This window comes from Didymosphaeria variabile (assembly GCF_027946475.1).
Source record: "Didymosphaeria variabile strain IMI 356815 chromosome Unknown scaffold_5, whole genome shotgun sequence".
Taxonomy (NCBI): domain Eukaryota; kingdom Fungi; phylum Ascomycota; class Dothideomycetes; order Pleosporales; family Didymosphaeriaceae; genus Didymosphaeria; species Didymosphaeria variabile.
The window spans coordinates 1,805,535-1,824,606 of NW_026611624.1; the positions used below are offsets into that span (position 1 = coordinate 1,805,535).

General features: G+C 53.0%; 7 protein-coding genes across 7 annotated transcripts; 5 read left to right on the top strand and 2 right to left on the bottom strand.

Annotated features, from left to right (window-relative positions):
* Positions 1-224: 224 nt before the first annotated feature.
* Positions 225-2,528, top strand: N0V89_007071 (uncharacterized protein; the record flags this gene model as incomplete). The annotated part of the gene is made up of 6 exons (XM_056215837.1): positions 225-494; positions 547-587; positions 640-677; positions 725-946; positions 1,004-1,874; positions 1,946-2,528. The coding sequence occupies 6 exons, from the start codon at positions 225-227 to the stop codon at positions 2,526-2,528; spliced, it is 2,025 nt and encodes a 674-aa protein (XP_056070084.1).
* A 488-nt stretch (positions 2,529-3,016) lies between these two features.
* Positions 3,017-4,996, top strand: N0V89_007072 (uncharacterized protein; the record flags this gene model as incomplete). Its single annotated transcript, XM_056215838.1, has 5 exons — positions 3,017-3,108; positions 3,405-3,701; positions 4,452-4,751; positions 4,819-4,889; positions 4,935-4,996. The coding sequence occupies 5 exons, from the start codon at positions 3,017-3,019 to the stop codon at positions 4,994-4,996; spliced, it is 822 nt and encodes a 273-aa protein (XP_056070085.1).
* A 270-nt stretch (positions 4,997-5,266) lies between these two features.
* Positions 5,267-9,792, bottom strand: CCA1 (CCA tRNA nucleotidyltransferase, mitochondrial; the record flags this gene model as incomplete). The annotated part of the gene is made up of 7 exons (XM_056215839.1): positions 5,267-5,417; positions 5,478-5,652; positions 5,732-6,160; positions 6,610-6,747; positions 6,924-7,148; positions 7,217-8,248; positions 8,304-9,792. The coding sequence occupies 7 exons, from the start codon at positions 9,790-9,792 to the stop codon at positions 5,267-5,269; spliced, it is 3,639 nt and encodes a 1,212-aa protein (XP_056070086.1).
* Positions 9,793-10,307: 515 nt separating this feature from the next.
* Positions 10,308-12,709, top strand: N0V89_007074 (uncharacterized protein; the record flags this gene model as incomplete). Its single annotated transcript, XM_056215840.1, has 2 exons — positions 10,308-11,478; positions 11,529-12,709. The coding sequence occupies 2 exons, from the start codon at positions 10,308-10,310 to the stop codon at positions 12,707-12,709; spliced, it is 2,352 nt and encodes a 783-aa protein (XP_056070087.1).
* Positions 12,710-13,309: 600 nt separating this feature from the next.
* Positions 13,310-14,434, bottom strand: N0V89_007075 (uncharacterized protein; the record flags this gene model as incomplete). The annotated part of the gene is made up of 3 exons (XM_056215841.1): positions 13,310-13,822; positions 13,873-14,311; positions 14,373-14,434. 3 exons carry the CDS (start codon positions 14,432-14,434, stop codon positions 13,310-13,312), a joined length of 1,014 nt encoding a protein of 337 aa, XP_056070088.1.
* A 1,568-nt stretch (positions 14,435-16,002) lies between these two features.
* On the top strand, positions 16,003-16,726 carry ERG2 (C-8 sterol isomerase; the record flags this gene model as incomplete). Its single annotated transcript, XM_056215842.1, has 2 exons — positions 16,003-16,552; positions 16,632-16,726. The coding sequence occupies 2 exons, from the start codon at positions 16,003-16,005 to the stop codon at positions 16,724-16,726; spliced, it is 645 nt and encodes a 214-aa protein (XP_056070089.1).
* Positions 16,727-17,591: 865 nt separating this feature from the next.
* N0V89_007077 (uncharacterized protein) lies at positions 17,592-18,212 on the top strand (the record flags this gene model as incomplete). The annotated part of the gene is made up of 2 exons (XM_056215843.1): positions 17,592-17,643; positions 17,695-18,212. 2 exons carry the CDS (start codon positions 17,592-17,594, stop codon positions 18,210-18,212), a joined length of 570 nt encoding a protein of 189 aa, XP_056070090.1.
* Between the last annotated feature and the right edge of the window lie 860 nt (positions 18,213-19,072).

Here is a 19,072-nt window from a genome sequence, read left to right on the forward strand (position 1 = left end):
GCGGCGTCCGAAGCCTATTGTCAATTTTTTTTAATTGCACCATGTACATATGGAAAAGGAAGGGATTTGTATAATGCATGTATCATGAGCGATTTCAGCAAATAAAGTTATCAGTCATTGCATCATCTCCCCCAGTACGATTCGAGGTGGTCCAAGCTCCTGCTTTGCGGGACATCTCTCCGCATGCACGCCAGCGCTAACATTCGACCACCACTTTTGACAACATGACTGACGAGAAGTTGAAAGCTGCGATCCTTGTTGTTTCCGAGACCGCTTCCCAGGATCCCTCAACAGACAAGTGCATACCAGTCCTCCAAGATGTATTCGCCAAGCTCGGAAACGATCAATGGGAGGTCGCATCGACCGACATCATTCCAGATAGCGTGCTCGATATCCAAAAGAGCATACGGACATGGACCGATAGTGAAAATCCTATCAACTTGATCGTTACTAGTGGTGGTACTGGTTTTGCTACGAAGGATGTTACGCCTGAGGTATGTTGAAGGAAGCCTGCGCATGGGCATGAATGCACTGACATATTTGTAGGCAGTGACGCCACTCATAGATCGACATGCACCTGGTTTAGTGTAAGAAAACTGTTGTTGGTATTATCAAAGATAATGAATTCATAGGACTTAGACATGGAATGCTTTCTTCATCATTCGCTGTCACGCCTTGTAGGGCTGAGCCTATATCATATGAGGCAAGAGCTGATGACCGTTAGTTGCACTCATGGCTCGACCGGTTGCGGGCGTAAGGAAAGGTACACTCATTCTGACGCTACCTGGATCACCGAAGGGCGCAAAAGAGAACCTGGAGGCTGTACTCAAGCTCTTGCCGCATGCTTGCGTTCAAGCGGCCGGTGCGGCATCAAGACCACTGCACGTCGGTGGTGTCGAAAAGCTTGAAAACGATGCAGGGGTCTCCTCTGGTAGTACTGCTGCAGGTATTTATCTCATGCAGCGAGAATACCAATTCCTTTAAACTGATTACGTGGCATCAGGAGCAGCAAGTGGACACCGCCACTCCCATCACCACAATCACTCCCACAGTCATGGAGGCCATACCGGCCCGAAGGCACACACCAAAACCGAAGATCGACCACAGTCCAACGACCCTAGCGCAGGACCAACCCGTCGATACCGCTCATCCCCCTATCCCATGCTCGCAGTAGACGAAGCGCTCAAGCTTATAGAAGAGCATACCCCACCCCCAATCATTGACAAAGCCCCTGTAGACATGGCTCTCGGCGGTTCGGTGCTAGCAGAGGATGTCAAAGCCGCGGAATCCGTTCCCGCATTCCGTGCTAGTATCGTAGATGGTTACGCTGTTAGGATACCATCGTCAGGAAAGTTTGAAAAGGGCGTGTATCCCGTGGCTCTTGTCTCACACGCCCAAGCCGGTGATGTGCAAGAGCTGGAAGAGGGACAAATCGCTCGTATTACAACTGGCGCTCCGCTTCCACCCGGTGCTGACGCCGTGGTAATGGTGGAAGATACCGTTCTCAATTCTCAAACCGCGGACGGAAAGGAGGAGAAAGAAGTCGAGATCCTTACGGATGAGATCAAAAGTGGAGAGAATGTGCGAGAGGTCGGTAGCGATGTTAGAGAGGGGGCTACCATCATGAAGAGGGGCGAAGGCATCACAGTTGTCGGCGGCGAATTCGGACTTCTCGCCTCGGTAGGCACAACAGAGGTGTCGATCTACAGGCGCCCGGTCGTTGGTGTCTTGAGCACAGGTGACGAGATCATTCCTCACGATAGACCAGGTCCACTCAGCCTAGGCGAGGTGCGCGATACAAATCGACCTACATTGCTCACCGCAGTGCGTAGCAACAACTTTGAAGCTGTGGACCTGGGTATTGTGTCTGACAAGTACGTGTCAATCCCTTCATCCCACTAATTTTCTGGAAGATCAAGGGAATAGAAAGCTGACAGAATTATAGGCCTGGTGCCCTCGAAGACACACTTCGCTCCGCTTTTGCCAAGGTCGACGTAATCATAACCAGTGGTGGCGTCTCCATGGGCGAACTCGATCTCCTCAAGCCCACCATCGAGCGCTCCCTCGGTGGCACAATCCACTTCGGCCGCGTCAACATGAAGCCTGGCAAGCCTACCACCTTCGCGACAGTTCCCACAAAGCACTCTTCTTCCACCGCTTCCCGCGTAGCCAAGACCATCTTTTCACTACCTGGAAATCCCGCCTCCGCAGTCGTAACCTTCCACCTCTTCGTTCTGCCCTCGCTGCATAAGCAAGCCGGCATTGTACCTGCGGGCTTGCCGAGGGTGAAGGTGGCGTTGGATGCAGATGTTCGGATGGACAAGGGCAGGCCTGAGTACCACCGTGCAATCGTGGCTGTGGCAAGAGATGGTGGACTAGTTGCGAGCAGCACGGGTGGACAACGGAGCAGTAGGATTGGGAGCTTCAAGGGGGCGACCGCGTTGCTATGCATGCCGGCTGGGGAGGGTTGGGTGAAAAAGGGAGAACAAGTGGATGCGTTGCTCATGGGAAAGGTTGGGGCGGTTTGAGTGATAACAGTATAGGGCGTATATGATTTGAGACAACGCACATTGAATGCAGATGTGATATGTAACAAATTATACTATAGACGGTCATTGTGTCCTCTCTCAGCAAACCTTTTGCAACCTGCGATGCTCTCTCACCGTTCATACAATCGCGAATATCATTCAATATAGGAATCCGAAGTCTCTAAACTGTCTTTCCAGGTGCAATTGCGCTACAGTACTTATGGCTAGTCTGCGAACTACTGGCCATAGCGATTTGTTTGCAACATCGCAGAATTCCGAGAGCTAAACGCCTTTGGAAGAGCTGCAAATGATACCATCTGTTGAGAGGCTCCCAATCCGAAATACAGGGCAAATGGAAGCAAACGAGGTCGATGTTTCTTAAGGTTGCGGTGACTAAGCTGGACCCTTGCAATTCTCTCGGAACTGAGCCCACGACATGACATTCCTGGTACAGACAACACACGACAAATCAGACGTAGTTCGACACAATGCCGAGCAGCAAAACCAAATCGTCTTCATGGCTTATACTAGCCGTCGCGAGTGGCGCATGCGCAGCCTTCAATGGCGTGTTCGCGAAGCTGTATGCAACAACCTCCGTCCTCCCCGCGATAGCTGCTAATGCGGACCAGCACAACAACGGAGCTCACGGCCTCGTGGTCAAGCTCCGTAGCGCATATCTTTGGTCTTAGTAGCTCAAATAAAGTCGTAGAATACGGGATACGCGGGGTGAGTTCCCAGCACAGCCTTCGCCTGGCGATCTGAAGCTCACACATACGTCGCGTAGCTCTTCTTCGGCCTTAATCTCGTCTTCAACGCGGTCATGTGGGGTTTATTCACGCGCGCCCTCACTCTCGCATCTTCCACCGTTCGCGTCAGCGTCATAAACACGTCTGCCAACTTCATGATCACCGCCATCCTGGGCTTGGCCATATTTTCTGAATCGCTACCGGCCCTGTGGTGGTTAGGCGCGGCGTTGTTGGTAGCTGGAAGCGTGATAATTGGCAGAAGAGAAGAGGGAGAGAAGAAGGAGACGGAGGGCATTGCAGGCTTGGACCCCCTGCTAAACGCTGAAGGGGAGACATTTCGAGACGAGGAGCAGGAAAGGGAGGATGTCGAACTTGATAGTGTTAAGGACGGAGACAAGAGTAGCGATGATGATGATGGAGTCTTGAAGTAGTATCTGCACCGAATTGCTATCCTTAAGAGATATTTACGGATATGTTAAGGCAGGGACATGAGCTGCTTTCGCTTCCGTGCTGTATGTCGACCCAACTTCATGCGCCGCGAGCACCAGGACGGTCATCCCCATAGCCAAAAAAATCATGACATCGGGAAGAACGCATCTCCTGTTGGAGCCAGACAAGGTCTCCGCGCGTTACGGGAAGCCGCATGAAGACGCCCATACTCCGCGATGACAGCTCACCGCCAGTTAATAAACTCAACCTCATTTCGCTCGCGAGAGGTACAAACACACGCCTCGCGCGCCAGTGCTATAACATACTCCTGGTTTTCGGCCCTATTTAATTTCACACTTTCGCACACTCCCGGTTCCGACCCACGAAGTGAGCAGTTTCGCCGTTGCCCGGGTCACCCAGTGGTGGTAACGCCTTATCTAGACAATCAGCTTCACCACGCACGTCAGCCGACTTCGCACAAGTTGTGCCTGTGAGCTCGAAACTGAGCTCGAAACTACCGATTTGAGTCTCTACCTCGACAACACCAACCTCCACGACCGTCTACCGCTTGCACACGCCTCACCTCCCTTCGTACCTCTCGACACTCTCAAATCACAGCATCACAAAAATGTCTCAAGTCTATACAAACAAAGGTAATACTTCCCACTTCGCCTCCTCCATGGGCGGCCCAGTCCTTCCTGTCCCCACTCTCTCTGAGTTCCCCCCGTCCTCCTGGTACCACACCGAGGCTCAATCTGCGCGCTGCGCCATTCATCCCCGGAGCTGCTTCACACCCACCCAACCCCGTGTCGCCCTCCAAGTCGGACTTCAGCTCTGCATCGACCGTCCTCCAGGCTACCCCGCCCTCCCATTGGCACCACTTCGCTCCCCGCGTCCCCGTCGCAGGCCCGCATGGTGCTGGCATCCTCGGACACCCTGGCCAACAGGGCCAACCATATTACGAGCCCACCCAGGCTGGCCCTTCCCTGGGTGATGCGGAACGTGCTGCTGCTTTCGCGCAGTACTGCGCAACCTACTTTCTGGACCCGTGAGTATGTCAAGCCTATACTTTCAGGTTACCACTTACAGTGATGGACTAGCTACATGCAAGGTAGGGGACAGCCGGTGTACGCAACGGCCACAGACCACCTTGCACATCATGGTAGCTGGAACAACGGCTTCTTCGGTAAGTGTTAACCCAGCCTAGGTTAACTTGAGTTGACCTTTGTAGGCGCCGCCAAGGGCAAGAAAAAGAAGGGCAAGAAGGGCAAGGGCAGAGAAGCTGCATGGTGAAGAACACAGCGGTGGCATTCTGGCGGTCTGAGGTTGGGTGAGGATGACTATGATAGGTGGAAAAGGTGGATGTTTTTTTTTATTGGTTTGGGCAACGGTTGACGGTAATGGCTGGACTTGATTAAGACAATATTTCGCAAGTCATCGCCGTACAGGGCATGGCAAGAGAGCATTGGATGCTGTATTGACATGGGAGTCATCAAGCGCATTAAGCACTCAGTAGGCACAGTGTGACGTAAACAACAGCAACAACTCGAGTCATCCTTATACTCATATCATGAGCATCAAGCCCAACGCACCAGCAACAACGACCGCCGCCCTTCCCACCACCAGCCCCACCGCCTGACTCTCCCAAGGTGCCTTGCCCTCCGGCACAGCACGACTCCCCTGCACTGTCTTGTTTGGCGTCACACAAACGAACCTAGTTATCAACGCCACGGAATTTGAATCGGGGTCTTCGAATCCGCCATACAAAACGTACGGTATCGTCTGACGAACCAACAGATCATACGCCTCGGTCATGTTAGGCCGATAATTGAAGTCTTCAAAAGCGTCAGACATAGATCCGGTGCCGTATGAGTGATATTCGTCCGGAACGTCGACGCTGGGAATCTCGTACGTGGCGCAAGTGGTATTCGACATGTCTGTGCGATAGCCTTTGCCGTGAAGTCAGCAACCTATGAACAGTAATGTAATGGAGTCAAAGATAGAAAGGAAGGGCCTCAGCCAACTTACTGCCAGGTCCATCCCTCAAATTCGGACAAGCCTTTTTGAACGCATCGTTCCCTTCGGTGCCGGCCTTGCGATACAGTGGACATCCGTTCCCAACGGACTCATGCAAGAAACTATCCTTAATGAAGTCTTTACACTCGTCGCTCACTAGGCCTCCACAGGAGTCCATCCCATCATCGGCGTTATCGTCCAGCGTCACGTTTGCGCTGCCGAACTGGTACACGCACAGACTCGTGTTCCTCACGTTGTCGGGCACGCTTACGTATCCCCGTAGCTCAATGCCGCCGTTCGACACGGAAGTATCGTCGCCTCTGCGCACTGTGTCGTTGATTGAGACAGAGAGGTACCACGAATCTGAATTCGGGTGCTCGGAGTCGCTGCTGTTGGTCCATTTGAATTGGCGCTGGCCGGTCGAATTTGTGGAGCTATTTCCTGCGTTGCGCCATGCTATCTCGGTCCCGCAGTCTTTTGGTGTTGATGTTGTGTTGGTTATGTTCTGTCCTTGCGCGGAAAGTATCGTTGATCCTGCGAGGAACAGTGCTTTTGAGAAGTTAGATGTTCGCATTGTCATAACTCCAGACCACGGCTCTTGCAGAGACTATCGTATCTTCTTGATATTTTAAAGCAAGTATCTAAGAACTGAGCCACTTCAGGCCTCCTCACGTGGAGGAGTCTTAGTTTGAAGTTGACTCCAAGCCTGCCTTGGCTCCCGTCATTCCGGCTTCCTGAAAAGGCCCTATTCACAACTGAGAAAGAGTCAGCTTCTAATTGAGTGGCTAGCTTTCGTATGTCAGACTGTTTCCAGTGCTCAAGGGAAGGTTGTCTGTGGATCGTCAAGGCTGTATGCCGGTTTTGCCGTGACGGGGGCGGAAATGACGCACTAGTTGGGTTGTTAGGATTCTTGGTATAATGCGCAGCTCCCGGATCGGCGAAGCTTGGACCGAAGGGCATCGGAAACACGCGAGGGTAATAGTCTCCGAGTAGCCAATTTGTTAACCAGATCGGATAGTCTAAGCCACCTGGGAATTGTTAAGGACCGAAGTTGGGCTAACCAGCACGAGGCTCTGTATCTGGAGGAGCGCAATACGCGCGAAAGCATGATGAGGAGCAGAGTGAGAATGGTTTCTGGCGTATGCTACGCATATACATTTATACTAGTGACATTATCCTCGTTAGCTGCAAGATTCTAGCATACCTTCCCACGGCGCCTTCTCCTTTCTAGCTCTCTCTTTCTCTCCAGTCCACCAACTCGCCGCATTCACGTCGAGCCCTTTTCCATAGAATGCACGTTCCAGATACATCACAGATTCCTTCAACTGACCTCTCAGTGCTTCCAGGTTCTCTGGGTTGTTATCGTATTTCGAGCAATCGACCCAGGCGGTAGCGACGGAGAGGTACATGTCCTGCATGCGTTTGGTATCTGGAACGTAATTACAGTCAGATATCGTTCAACTGTAAAGATAAGGAAAGGTGTAGAGAAACACTTACCCATACGAGGCCATCCCTTTGCGATGCATGCTTGAAGACACTTCACCGCTGCGAGTGGAAGATTTGGATGCGCGGGGCTGAACGTGTCGCGGAGGATATCGTGAAGTAAAGGAAGGACGTCGTTCGCGTGCTTGACCCACTCGATCTCAAGTGCGATAATGAGGCGACTGAGGTTCTGTAAGACGAGGGTTGTAAGTTCGGGGTACGTTGTTGGAGTTGGCGCATGATGAAGGACCGCTATGACGCCTTGTCGGACGATTTTGTCGAGAAACTGGAAATTCTTGTCGCTAAGTGCTGCACTATTAGTATGCCGCTCCTCCGCTGGATCCCTAGCGTGCTTGTCGAATACTGCAGTCCTCTGCTCTGCTACAGGAACAAAAGAAATCAAAGCCGGATACACATGCTCCAGCAACTGCGCAGATTCTTGCGCAGGAGTCAAAGTGGGGAGATAGTTGAAGCACCCAAACAGATCTTCAGCGAATAAATCCCGACACTCTTCTTTCATGTTCTCTGGTGCCTTTCTCACCAGTTGGGCAATGACCTGGCACGCTTTTGCTTTCCATTGGAGGTCGCTATCTTCCAGCATCCGGAAAATGGGAGGCCTCATTAATCTAAACCACTCCCGCAAATCTTTCTCATCCGCCGCCTTTATGCACCATTGCAACAAATCCAGAAAGGACCTATGTTCGCGCGTCTTCCAGGGTGTCGGAGTGTCTCCAATGCCGTCTGTCTTAGCCTGCGAGAAAAGAGGGCGTATCGTAAGCGTTAGGAAATGGGAGATAAGTCGAGAGGGTAGCTCACTTTTGCTGGTCTTCTTGACTTCCTTGATTGCATCGGATGGATCGGTGACAGAGGGGTTACGCAATTGCCAGGCCAAGACCACATCGAGAGCGTCCTTCATCCATGGGCCAGGCTTAGTTCCGAGGGCCGTTGCGAGCTCCGTGCCCTTCAAGAGGGGTTTTAGGTTGATGACATCCAGGAGATCGAGATCAGTGGTGAGGGTGAGGAAATTGGCGTATTGGCGAAGTATATCTGAGATGGTCAGTTAGTATTTGAGATGCAGTATGACAGTATGAACGAGATGTACCTTCAGTGGATTGATCTCCATACACAATCTCATGCAGCAGCGCAAAGAAAACTTGTGACCTCCACGTGCGACCCCAGCTTCGTAGCGCCATTCCTATTTTTTCCCTTTGAGCAGGTGATGCGGGGTCCTCTTTTCCAAGTCGTCTCTGACACTCTCCAACCAACTGAGAAATCACCGTGTAATTGTTCAAGGAAGCCGCAATGACATCGCACACTCGATTAGGAGCTTTCAGACCTTCTTGAGCTACGAGGTAAGCCGCGTGAAGAGGCTGCTTGTTCTTCTTTAGAGGCGGAACCTGTGGTGCATCAGCCCACGGTAAGACGGCCGCGCAGACCCATGCTAGATACTCCTCGTCAGACTCTGCGTCGCGAGTGCTCAGCAATGTTTGAGGAATGATCGGGTATTTTGAGCTTCCCCTTTCCTTGATCCATGAGGTCATGAATTGATATCCCTTTCGGTAATGTTCGATATCAGGTTGGAAATATATTGTTCGAGTCGGATCGGTGAAGATGGTGTCATGCAGACTAGCCTCGTCGATTAGTCGGAGAGCCATGCCAGGGTCAGGCCCCTTTAGCATCTTCTCCATCTCGATACCTACCCTCTCGCGTTTAATCTTGATCTTGAGAGCTTCTTGAATGTCTTTGTTTGCCATGGCCTTTGCGGTCTCCGGGTCAAGGGTATAGTTCAGCCGACTTGCGAAGCGAATCAACCTGAGTACTCGGAGTGGATCATCTTTGAAGGTTTGATAGGGCTCTAGAGGTGTCCGTATGATCTTTGCGGCCATATCATCGAAGCCGCGATCCGTGAAGTCCTCGATTTGTTGTGTGTTCAGGTTGTAGAACATGGCGTTCACGGTAGCATCTCGTCGCATCGCATCTTCTTCTGCGGTCCCGAACTCCATTTGCGGATTTCGACTAACCTCGTCGTACGTCTCTTTTCGGAGGTTGACAAGGTCGAGGTCAATTCCCATGACCTTGATAGTCGCTGTTTCTAGGTTCTTCGATGCTTCTGGGTTTGCCTTGATGGTGTGTAGTCCAGACATGATCTTGCCGCTCTCGGCTGCGCCGAAATCGTGTTTTTCGAGATTACCGGGAATCTTGAGGTACTCTAGCATCTTCAAGCCAAAGTTCTCGCCCGTCGTCTTATTGATGGCAACGTCGACATCGTGGCTGCCCACTCCGAGCAGCTTGTCACGGACCCAGCCGCCTGTCCATCGCAGCACAACTTTCTCCTGCGCGACCTCTTCAGCGACGGAGACTCCAGTACCATCGGAGGGCGGAGCTTGATCGATGTAACTTGCGACAGCGAGGAGCAGGTTTCGTAGCTTGGTCTCCTCCTCGGTCAGCTCCAGCGTGGTTGGGTTTGCATATGAACGAGACGCCATGCCGCTGTAGGCTTTTACGAAATGAGGCTCAGAAGGTCCAGTCTTTCGCCGTTTAGGCGCGGGCTGTTCTTGGGGAACTGGAGATGGCAGCCGCTCAGCAGGCATGCGAGAGAATGAACTGAGTGAACACGGTAGAAGAAGACTAGTCCGAGCGGATGGTCGTGCAAAGTCAAGTCGTGTCAAAGGTGACGGCCGATGGGGCCTGGTATAGCGAGAAATTCCTCGTGATGAACAAACACGGAAGGCACGACTCATCAATGGCATGCAGGTGAGTCAAAAGGGCGAACCAGGGCGATAGTACGGATCGAGTCTCTTCGACAGTTGCTGCGGTGCCAGAATCGGAGGATTGGTCCGGGAGGTACAATTAGGCCAAAGGAGTGTGGTGCTCAGGTTTGAGGTCTGTGATGGAGGTGTGTTCGTCTCGTCCACTCAGGAAGCGTAGCGGCCGCATCGGTCATCGTCACCTTTCGCCAGCGCAAGCCGAGCCTCACACGTAGAACCGCGCCCTGTAGCCCGCCGTCGCCCGCCGGATCCGTTTGTGCATCGCCAGAATACATGCCGGCAACCCCAGTACCTGTGCGCGCAACCTCAACCTCGTGGGCGCCCCGCCCGAGCCCCCCATGACGCCCATCCAAGATGCCACGCCGAAGCCCCCAAAGTATCCAGCCGACCTGGACACGTCTATAGTACTCCCCAAGCAACGAGCATCGCCCGCCTCCTCTCTGGCATCCCTGCCTTACCGGACATCGAACCCATCGCTGCACAAGCTGTTTGAATCCACGGCCTCGATATCGACATCGCGACCTAGCTCGGGCAGCGCAACGCCGACTGCCTCTGTAATACCTGGTTCTGTCTTCTCTCCAGGCTCAAGACAGAATGGCACAGGCACGCCAAGCAGCCTACCGCCGGGGGTGTCCGACGAGCATAGGACCCTCATACAGCAGGCATATGCGCCGCACGTCGTGGTCGTGGCGGACAATGAGACAGAGGAATTGATACGTGGCAAGGGATTAGATGGCGGATTGCTACAACTCCTGCGGCCGTTCGGAGAATCAATATCTGGCAAGGTCACAATACGAGACAGCGTTGGGGCCAGCAAGAGCTACGAGGATTTTGGTGTACGGTTCGTGAGCATGGACGAAGTCTTGGGTCGTCCTCCGGTGTCTGAACGGCCACTGCCACAGCAAAACCCAGCCAACGGACAAGGAGACCAAGGAAGAGCGTCCACCACAGCAATAAGACCACGACCCGTGGGCGGCGATGTTGCAGAGGTGGAGGAGCTGGTGGACCGCCATTTGCAATATACCGAGTTCAACGCCCAGGGCTCGGTGCCCGACTACCTGAACCGGGGCGAACCAGCTGCCCAGGAGAGCGGCAGATCTCCCTTCTATACATTGTACTTGCGACGGCTGCTGTCAGGCCTACCGATGGTTCCTCACGAAACATTCGCGCATCCAGTTGTAGGCGTCATTGCAACGAGTTCACGAAGCGCAGCCCCGGTGGAAGAGCTTCGAGATTTGTATAACAGACAGCATCAGGGCGATCTCCGCGTTCCGCAATGGGTGGACGGTCTGTTCTTGCGGTACTATGTATTCATCCACGAGGAGGAGTCCGGAGACATTGCGAAATCCAACACAACCTTCGATTCTATGAAACGACACTTCGGGCTCAATTGCCATCTGCTACGACTGAAGGGCCAGCAGTGTATATCCTCTGATGACGATGCTGTACGATTACCAAGTTGCGAATGGTTGTCCGCCTCGGAAGAACTGGCGGAGATACAAAAGCAAGGTATGCCTACCAACCCCACCTCTAGCTACGATACTTACAATGCGTTGCAGAAAGTGCCGACGAATTTACTGACCCCACTCCCCATATACCCGATTCAGACGTCACTGCCATACGAACCTTCGTTCGCGAGCTTGTCGCCCAATCTATGGTCCCGCACATGGAGCGCAACATTCACCAATGGAATGAGCAAATCCTCGCCCGCCGTCGTGGTCTATCCGGTCGCTTCATGTCTCTCTCAAAACGTTGGACAACCTTCGGCTCCTCACGCTCAAGCTCCGCATCTACTATCACCCCCTCAAACACCAACTACGACTCTGCCGGAGGCTTTTACCGCCCAGACGCCCCTGAAGCCTTGATGCGGAGGCTTGCCGACTACTGCTTCATGTTGCGCGATACCAAGTTGGCACTCAGCACATACGAGATCCTGTGTACGGATTTCAACAACGACAAAGCATGGCAACACTACGCTGGCGCCGCTGAGATGGCTGCGCTCTCCGCGCTCCTCTCACCCGCCGCACTCACCGCCAAGATCCGCACCGAGAAGATCGATGAATGGATCAGATCAGCAACGTACAGCTACACCGACCGCCAACGCTCCGCAACCCCCTTCTACGCATTACGGACACTCGCCTTGTCTCTAGAGTTGTTACGGCTACGCGGCACTTCTGCCACTGACGACGCCGCCCGATGGGGTTCCCGCATTCTGGAGTTGAACCTTGTGGGCCCCATCGGCGCCGCCTTATTTACAGAGCGCATATCAGCATGCTTCTCCATCCGGCCCGGCCTCGGCGTCCTCAAGCTGGGCTCAAGACGCCGCAAAGCAGCCTTCTGGTCTGTACTCGCTGCCCAAGAGTGGTGGCGCCAGAACAAAGCCCTGCAGGCGGAGAAGTGCCTTGACGCCGCGCTGCACCTGTATGGTGCGCGTACTGAGAGCACAGAAGGAGGACCAGTGCGCTTGCCATTCGACGACATGCAACACTTTGTTGATGAGTTAAGACAGCAGATTCTTGGGCTGCGACTTGCAAATCGCGGACTTGGCGAAGATGAAGAGATTGGGGAAGCACAGCAAAGTATGCTAGTTGAGGAGGCGACGGAGACGCTGGATGCAAGCCCGCGAGCCCACCGCAAGAGTCTAGTAGGTGCCGTGGCGCCGAATATTGACGCAGGCCCTTTGAGTCCAACGCTGGAGAGGACGCCTGAGAAAGACGATCTATTTGAGGGAGCGGTGTAATCGTAATCATGTGCGAGACCAGAGCATGCATCATTCCGAGCTTGTATTTATCATGGCATTGCAGTGGCGTTCAGGTCATCAAGACTGGGTCTGATATACACGGGAAAGGTAGCGGATGGACGGCAGGCAGGCATTGGGTACGTGTGAGGCTAGGTGTAGCTTGCTATGAATGCTACGAAATGTGCGTGCAAGTCACTATAAAGTACATCACATGGGTCAAGCCAATTCAAAATCAGGTCAAGTGTAGTAGCGAGAATAGAAGAGTAGATTGACTATATCTCTTCGTCTTGTACGTCATTGCGAAGAGAAGAATCAATCAATAAGCCACCAACGCCAAGCCAGATTCAAGAACGCAAGACCCAAGCACTTTGGTGCCCTGCTCGTCCTGATCGGTCATGCAGTGTGATCAGTCGTCGAATCTGAGATGTCATGCCATGCAAAACCCGTGTGCCATGCTCGTATGCTATGCAACTGAAAGAAGGATCCCTGGCGAAAGCACAGAGTAAGGGAGAAACAAAATGCGCCTAAGCTATGCAAGGTATGGTAATGGGGTATCGTCGTGAGTATACGTGTGCGTGCTTTTCTGTCACGCATCTGGGTCTAGATCATCGTCTCAAGTGGCCGTTGCGGTGGTGGTTGAGGAAGTATGGGAGGCGGGAGATCTGAGTCGGCCGCAGTGACAACAGGTGGCGGTGCTGGTGAGGGCGGCAGTGGTGAAGGTGGAGTAACCGTGGGCGGTGGAATGGCTGTGAGAGGCTCAACAGAATCATTAGGTTCGACAGAATCAGTGGTCCGAAGACAACGTAGCTTGATGGTAAGCTTCTGAGGCTTCGCTCCTTGAACTGATTCAGGAAGCTCAAGATGTGTCTGCGATAGCACCGGTCCGTTGGATTCGTCAGATGAGCTCTCTGTACACTCAGGTGTTGAGTCCGAGTCGAACAGCGGAAGGGGCGATCGACGCTTCCGGGCTCGCGGGATCTCGTCCTCATCGTCACCTGAGACACTAGGGCTCGGTCGTTTCCGCAAGGATGTCTGTAGCGGAACCACTGTGACGTCCGGCACGCCGGTGTGGGGTCCAACGTTGTTGCGGACTGATGAGTAGTGTTCCCAGCTCTGTAGCAGGTCAGCTTTGTTTTGCAGATTGGATACAACAAGATACTTACGTGATAAGCAATGTGGAGCGTCTGTCTGTCATCTACAGCTCCAGGCTCCTCGTATTGATAGTCGAAGCTTGGAGAGATGAGGAGGGTGAAGTCAGCCTGCCAGAGGCGAACATGAACATGAAAGGCCGATGCAAAAGCCGACACTTCCATGTTGTCAGCCCACTCGCCAGGTTGTCCCATCTTCTCAACATGAAGTTCGAACTGCCTCTGCAGCTCCTCTTCGGTATAAGCGGAAGGTTCAATGGTAGCAGACAGTGCAGCCGTCGTCTTGCGTTTAGGATTTCGGCGAACGTTGTTCACAGCCATGTACTGGCGGTAGAAGCCTGAATGTTGCTTCATGTGCTCGATGGTATAGGTCCGAAGCACCTCGTGCATGTCTTGGGTGCCGTAGAGCTGATCGGAAAGGGCATTGAACAGGCAGTTGCCTTGGGCCGTCAGCCTGAAATCGCGTCAAAATTAGCATTTTGCACTCACCGTCACCCTTGATCTCCCCCGCATACAAGGCATTGGCCTCCAGAATGGGGAACTCGGGGGAGTTGGCTCGCGATCTGCGGGGCGCCATGATGACAGTTGGTTCAGGCGAAGTCGTGAACAAGGGGGAAAGAACAACTGGCAAGCTTGCGGATCATGGGGAGTTGAAGGGTGCAAGGGCGGCAGTAACAATAAAGTGGAGAAGCCGCCTCAAGTGAGGAGGTGAATAGTGCTCCTCGCGGTGAGTGAAGCACAATTATCGTACTTTTGAGTGACGCGAGCTGGAGCTCTCTGAGCAGGACACCCGGAAACGGTATAGCGTGCCAAGGTCCCGACAGGAGAACAAGTCAAAACACACGTCTATTGCGCAGGGCGGGAGACGGCTGGCTGTTTCAGCAAATAGCACACAAGCAAATGAACAGAGCTGCAAACGAGCTGCTGTGGACAGAGCTCCCGGTACAGGGGGAAAGTAAACATGGCATCAGGAAAAATCTGTGCCGGGCAAGCGTACCTCGGAGCAGCGACGTCACAGACCAGTCTACGGCTCGCTCTGCCGCGAAAGCGCCGACGATGGGGACTGTGCAGACGGCGAAATAAGCGTGCGGAATTCGCCAAAGGCACGGATAGGCAGGCAGATGGAGGCCTTTATCGAGAATGTATGAGGAGTCGACTACTGACGGGCGCCTGGCAGCTGAGCAAGCTCAAGGTCAGGCACCTGCGTGTAAATAAACACGCGTTGTCTCGTGCCTGGTCAGACAGTAGCTCAACCGCCCAATGACAGCCGCCGGAATCGGATGACCCCGCCAACACCAACGACTCAACACCTGGGCACCATCCTCCGCACGTGCCGTGTTCTTCGAGATCGAGTAGGAGGCTCTCCTGAGCGTAATACTGCAACGCACGCACTCGGTCTACGATTATCTCATGCAAACAGATCCTCACCGTAGATCTGGTAGACTACGCAAGGCAGTACTAATTGTGAAGAGGGCGCTGCTTACCACGAAGGTACTTCGACTGGTCACACTTACTGCCTGGTATATTCCAGCGTCACCATGTCTCACCCTGCACCGGCGGGAACAGTTGGGTTAAGACCAAACGTCTTGTTCCTGGAGCATCCTTACTCGTTTTCGCAAGACAGACAGCGAGCTTCGAGACTATTGCAAAAGCTAAATATGCTAGGACCATACTAGGACGGCCTTCAAGAGCAGACACTGAAAGAAGCTGGAATCATGGCTCTACTGGTATAGATGTGCCCAATTGCTGGTAGCCTGTAAGAGGCCAAACTCATAGTCAAGCTGTGCACGCAAAGTGTATCAGACCTAATGTGGGATGTTGTGCTTGTACGACGATGCACTTGGCAAAAGGCAAGAATGGAAAAAGGAGGCATAACATAAAGATTCGAACGAGAGCATGTGTATGCACTTGGAATACAGGCCAACGCTGCCCGCGCACTCCGTGAGCTGATCTTGTCAGCGCCGGAAGGATCGGTTCCAACCAATCATTACGTCGGCTCCACCAAACACGCTGCCTCACTCGGACGACCATCACCGACTACCATCATCTTTATCAAGTCACTTTCCATTTGCTGTCGTACTCTCAAGTCACTCTTTACCGTCTCTTCTCTTTCCTTTCGGTCCCTCTCGTTCCGCGGTCGCAGCCATGCGCATCCTCACCTTCCTCGGCGCCATCGTGGCCGTGATCTCCTCCCTCATGTACATGCTCGACACTCATCTCGAAAAATTCTACATCTTCAACCCGAACCAGCTCCATGCCCTCTCTCAATCTGCCATCGCAGCCCACGGTAACGACACCCGTGCCGTAGTCGATTACATCGTCGCGGAACTGTCCAAAACCCACCCCAACCACGTGAACGTGGAAGAAGAATGGGTCTTCAACAACGCGGGCGGCTGCATGGGTGCCATGACTATCATTCACGCGTCCATCACCGAGTACCTCATCGTTTTTGGGTCGGCCATCGGGACTGAGGGTCATACCGGCCGGCATACGGCGGATGACTACTTCATGATTCTAAAAGGGGAGGAATTAGCGTGGAAGGCAGGGACGTTCGAGGCAGAGAGATATCCGCAGGGTGCGATGCATCTGATGAAGAGGGGTGAGGTCAAACAGTATGCGATGAAGGAGGCGTGCTTTGCACTGGAGTATGCGAGGGGTTGGATTCCGCCCATGTTGTTCTTTGGGTTCGCAGACAGTAAGCCCTGGTATAGTGTGGGGAGGACGAAAAAACCTTTCCATGGGACGCGTGACAGAGCGGCGCTAACTTTGCATAGCGTTCTCAAGTACACTGGACTTCTACACGTTATGGAGGACAACGCTCGTCACGGGTCGGGAGATGTTGACCAACTTAGCGAAAATGAAGCTGTAATCAGCATCTCAATGGGGGCCGAAGCGTGACTACACTGTGTTAGTAGTATCGAACATCTTGCGAGACATGCGCTGCTAGAAAACAAGTCTCCGTGGTTGCTAACTATTGTGGCCGGGTACATCGAAAACCCCTGACCCTCCCGCCGACCGACAGTAGCAGGAGAAAAGCAACTTGGGCAGCAAGAGGTGTGCGATGGAAATCAATAGCTTGAATATGCAGGTGGAGGTTCGCTTTAACTATTCATTAAACTTCATCCACGTCCGGATACGATATAGCGTTTCGAGGGTACCTCGGCCCCTACGTATGATCGACGTCTCTGACAGGCTTCAAAGTGTATCGAACCCCAACCCGAGACACGCAGAAACCGCCGCCACAGCCGACTTCACTGTTCACGAACATCTCCAGAACTACCCTCCCCGGTCTAATGCGAAGGTCTAGCGTGCTGATTCTGAAGCAACAACTCGGAACGAGCGGCCGTCTTCCACACACGCCTCCAACAGGACGGAGGCTCCTTACAGATTGAGGTTCTTGAGAGTGACTTTGAGTGCCAGCCAAGGCTGCAAGGCTTCGTTGTGACACCCCTCAGGCCTTTAGCGCGCATTGGAAACGCTCCCTTCGGCTGCATCGTGGAAATAGTTCACGCCCACATTTCGGCGCCACAGGACCAGCGCTTAATGCTATGCATATAAGATGCAGCGCCTCTCTCTGTAGTAAACGCATAAACAAGTCAATCGTTCCTTCTTCTGTTCTTTTTGATATCCGCTCATTCGGTAGCGTTGCTTATTATCTTCCCATATACATACCCTCTTTGTGCTGGTCGCGTTACTGTCTATATCTATTCGATCCTTTCTTGCTAATAGTGAAAATGTATAACCTCCTTGCTGTTGTTGCTGCGTTGGCTATCGGAACCACTGCCGGTAATTTGGCATCTTTCTCTCCTGCCATCGTTAGCTGATTGCATGTCATAGCTCCAGCCACCTTCAACCGTCGTCAGGACGCCTGCTTTATTGTCGGATCGACCACGCTACCACAAGAGACTGCGGACATCGCCAACGCCGTCGCCAGCACGGTAACCTGCGGTACCGGCACCACGATCGGCAACGTGCCTGATGTAACAACCAACGGCGTCTCTTTCTCGGATATCGACTTTTCGAAGTCCTCCTCCACCCCACTACAATTCGCCCTGGACAATTTCGCGACTGCAGATCCGCTTGCGTCAACCGACCTCGCCACCTTTCAGACCAATTTGGATTTGTACCAGGCGACCGAAGCTGGTATTCGAAGTGAAGGGGGTGACCTGGCGATCAAGGAACCTAAGTTCTTTCTGGCCTTCCAGGTGGCAAGGATTAAGACTGCGCAAGGTGTTGCCATCAGCGACCCTGGACAGACTGTCGAACACTTGCTTGGAAAGGTGCAGAAGAACGCTGGAAGCGCGGATAAAGGATTGGTATCTCAAGTGGACGCCTTGGCGACACAGTTGTCGTAGAGTGAGTCATGCTCAACTTGGAATCGTCCGCGTCAAGAGCTTTGCGACCACCGCAAGCGATTGTTCGCGTCAAGGTCATGGTTCGAGAGGCATTTCATAACTGGTGCTGTAGTTGTAGATGTAAGGTTTGCTGAAGACACAGTGGAGGTAAAACTCTGCTGTAGTTAGCATTCCATTAGAGCTCAGCTTGACCGTGTAGTAGCGGCGACCCATGTTGAAAAATTAGTTCACAACGCAAAGCGTGCAGCAATATGATGGTCTCAAAAGTGAACATTGGCAAAGAGGTTGACTTCTGAGTGCAGAAGATGTCGGTCTGTGGCGAAATCCGGTCGGTGCCTTAAGCAAGCAGATTCTTTCTATTTCAGCGAGTCCTACCTGGGGCAGCGCATCGTCCGCTGTTTAGCAGGTGGGCTGGTGCCTGTCGCGCCCCAACGGCGTGGGTGACCTGACGAACCTGAGTACTATGTCAATCGTGGTAAACATCATTTCGTGTGTTAGCATCAAGTGAAGGAAATGACGTGTAGTTGTTCCTAGCTTCCAAGTTTTGGGGCTGGTTCCAGGATGCAGCCCTCCTAGTTTGCGAGGTGTGTTTTAGGTGGGGTCGAACATGCTCTTGGTGCTGCGGTATGCAGGGCGCATGCTCTTGGTATGACTATGTATGCTGCATGCCTGTCGATGCTTACGCGCGCCGTTGATTGTGAGTACCGGACAGTGCAGGTAGCAGTTGCCTGGCGGGCGGTGCAGTCTTATTTTAAGACCTGTTCCTGGAGTAAGACGCTTAAGTCAGCCATGCAGGCGTGTAGACCTGAGACAATCCCGTCATGCGGCCCGGGGCCACTGTGGGACTCGAGACACGGAGA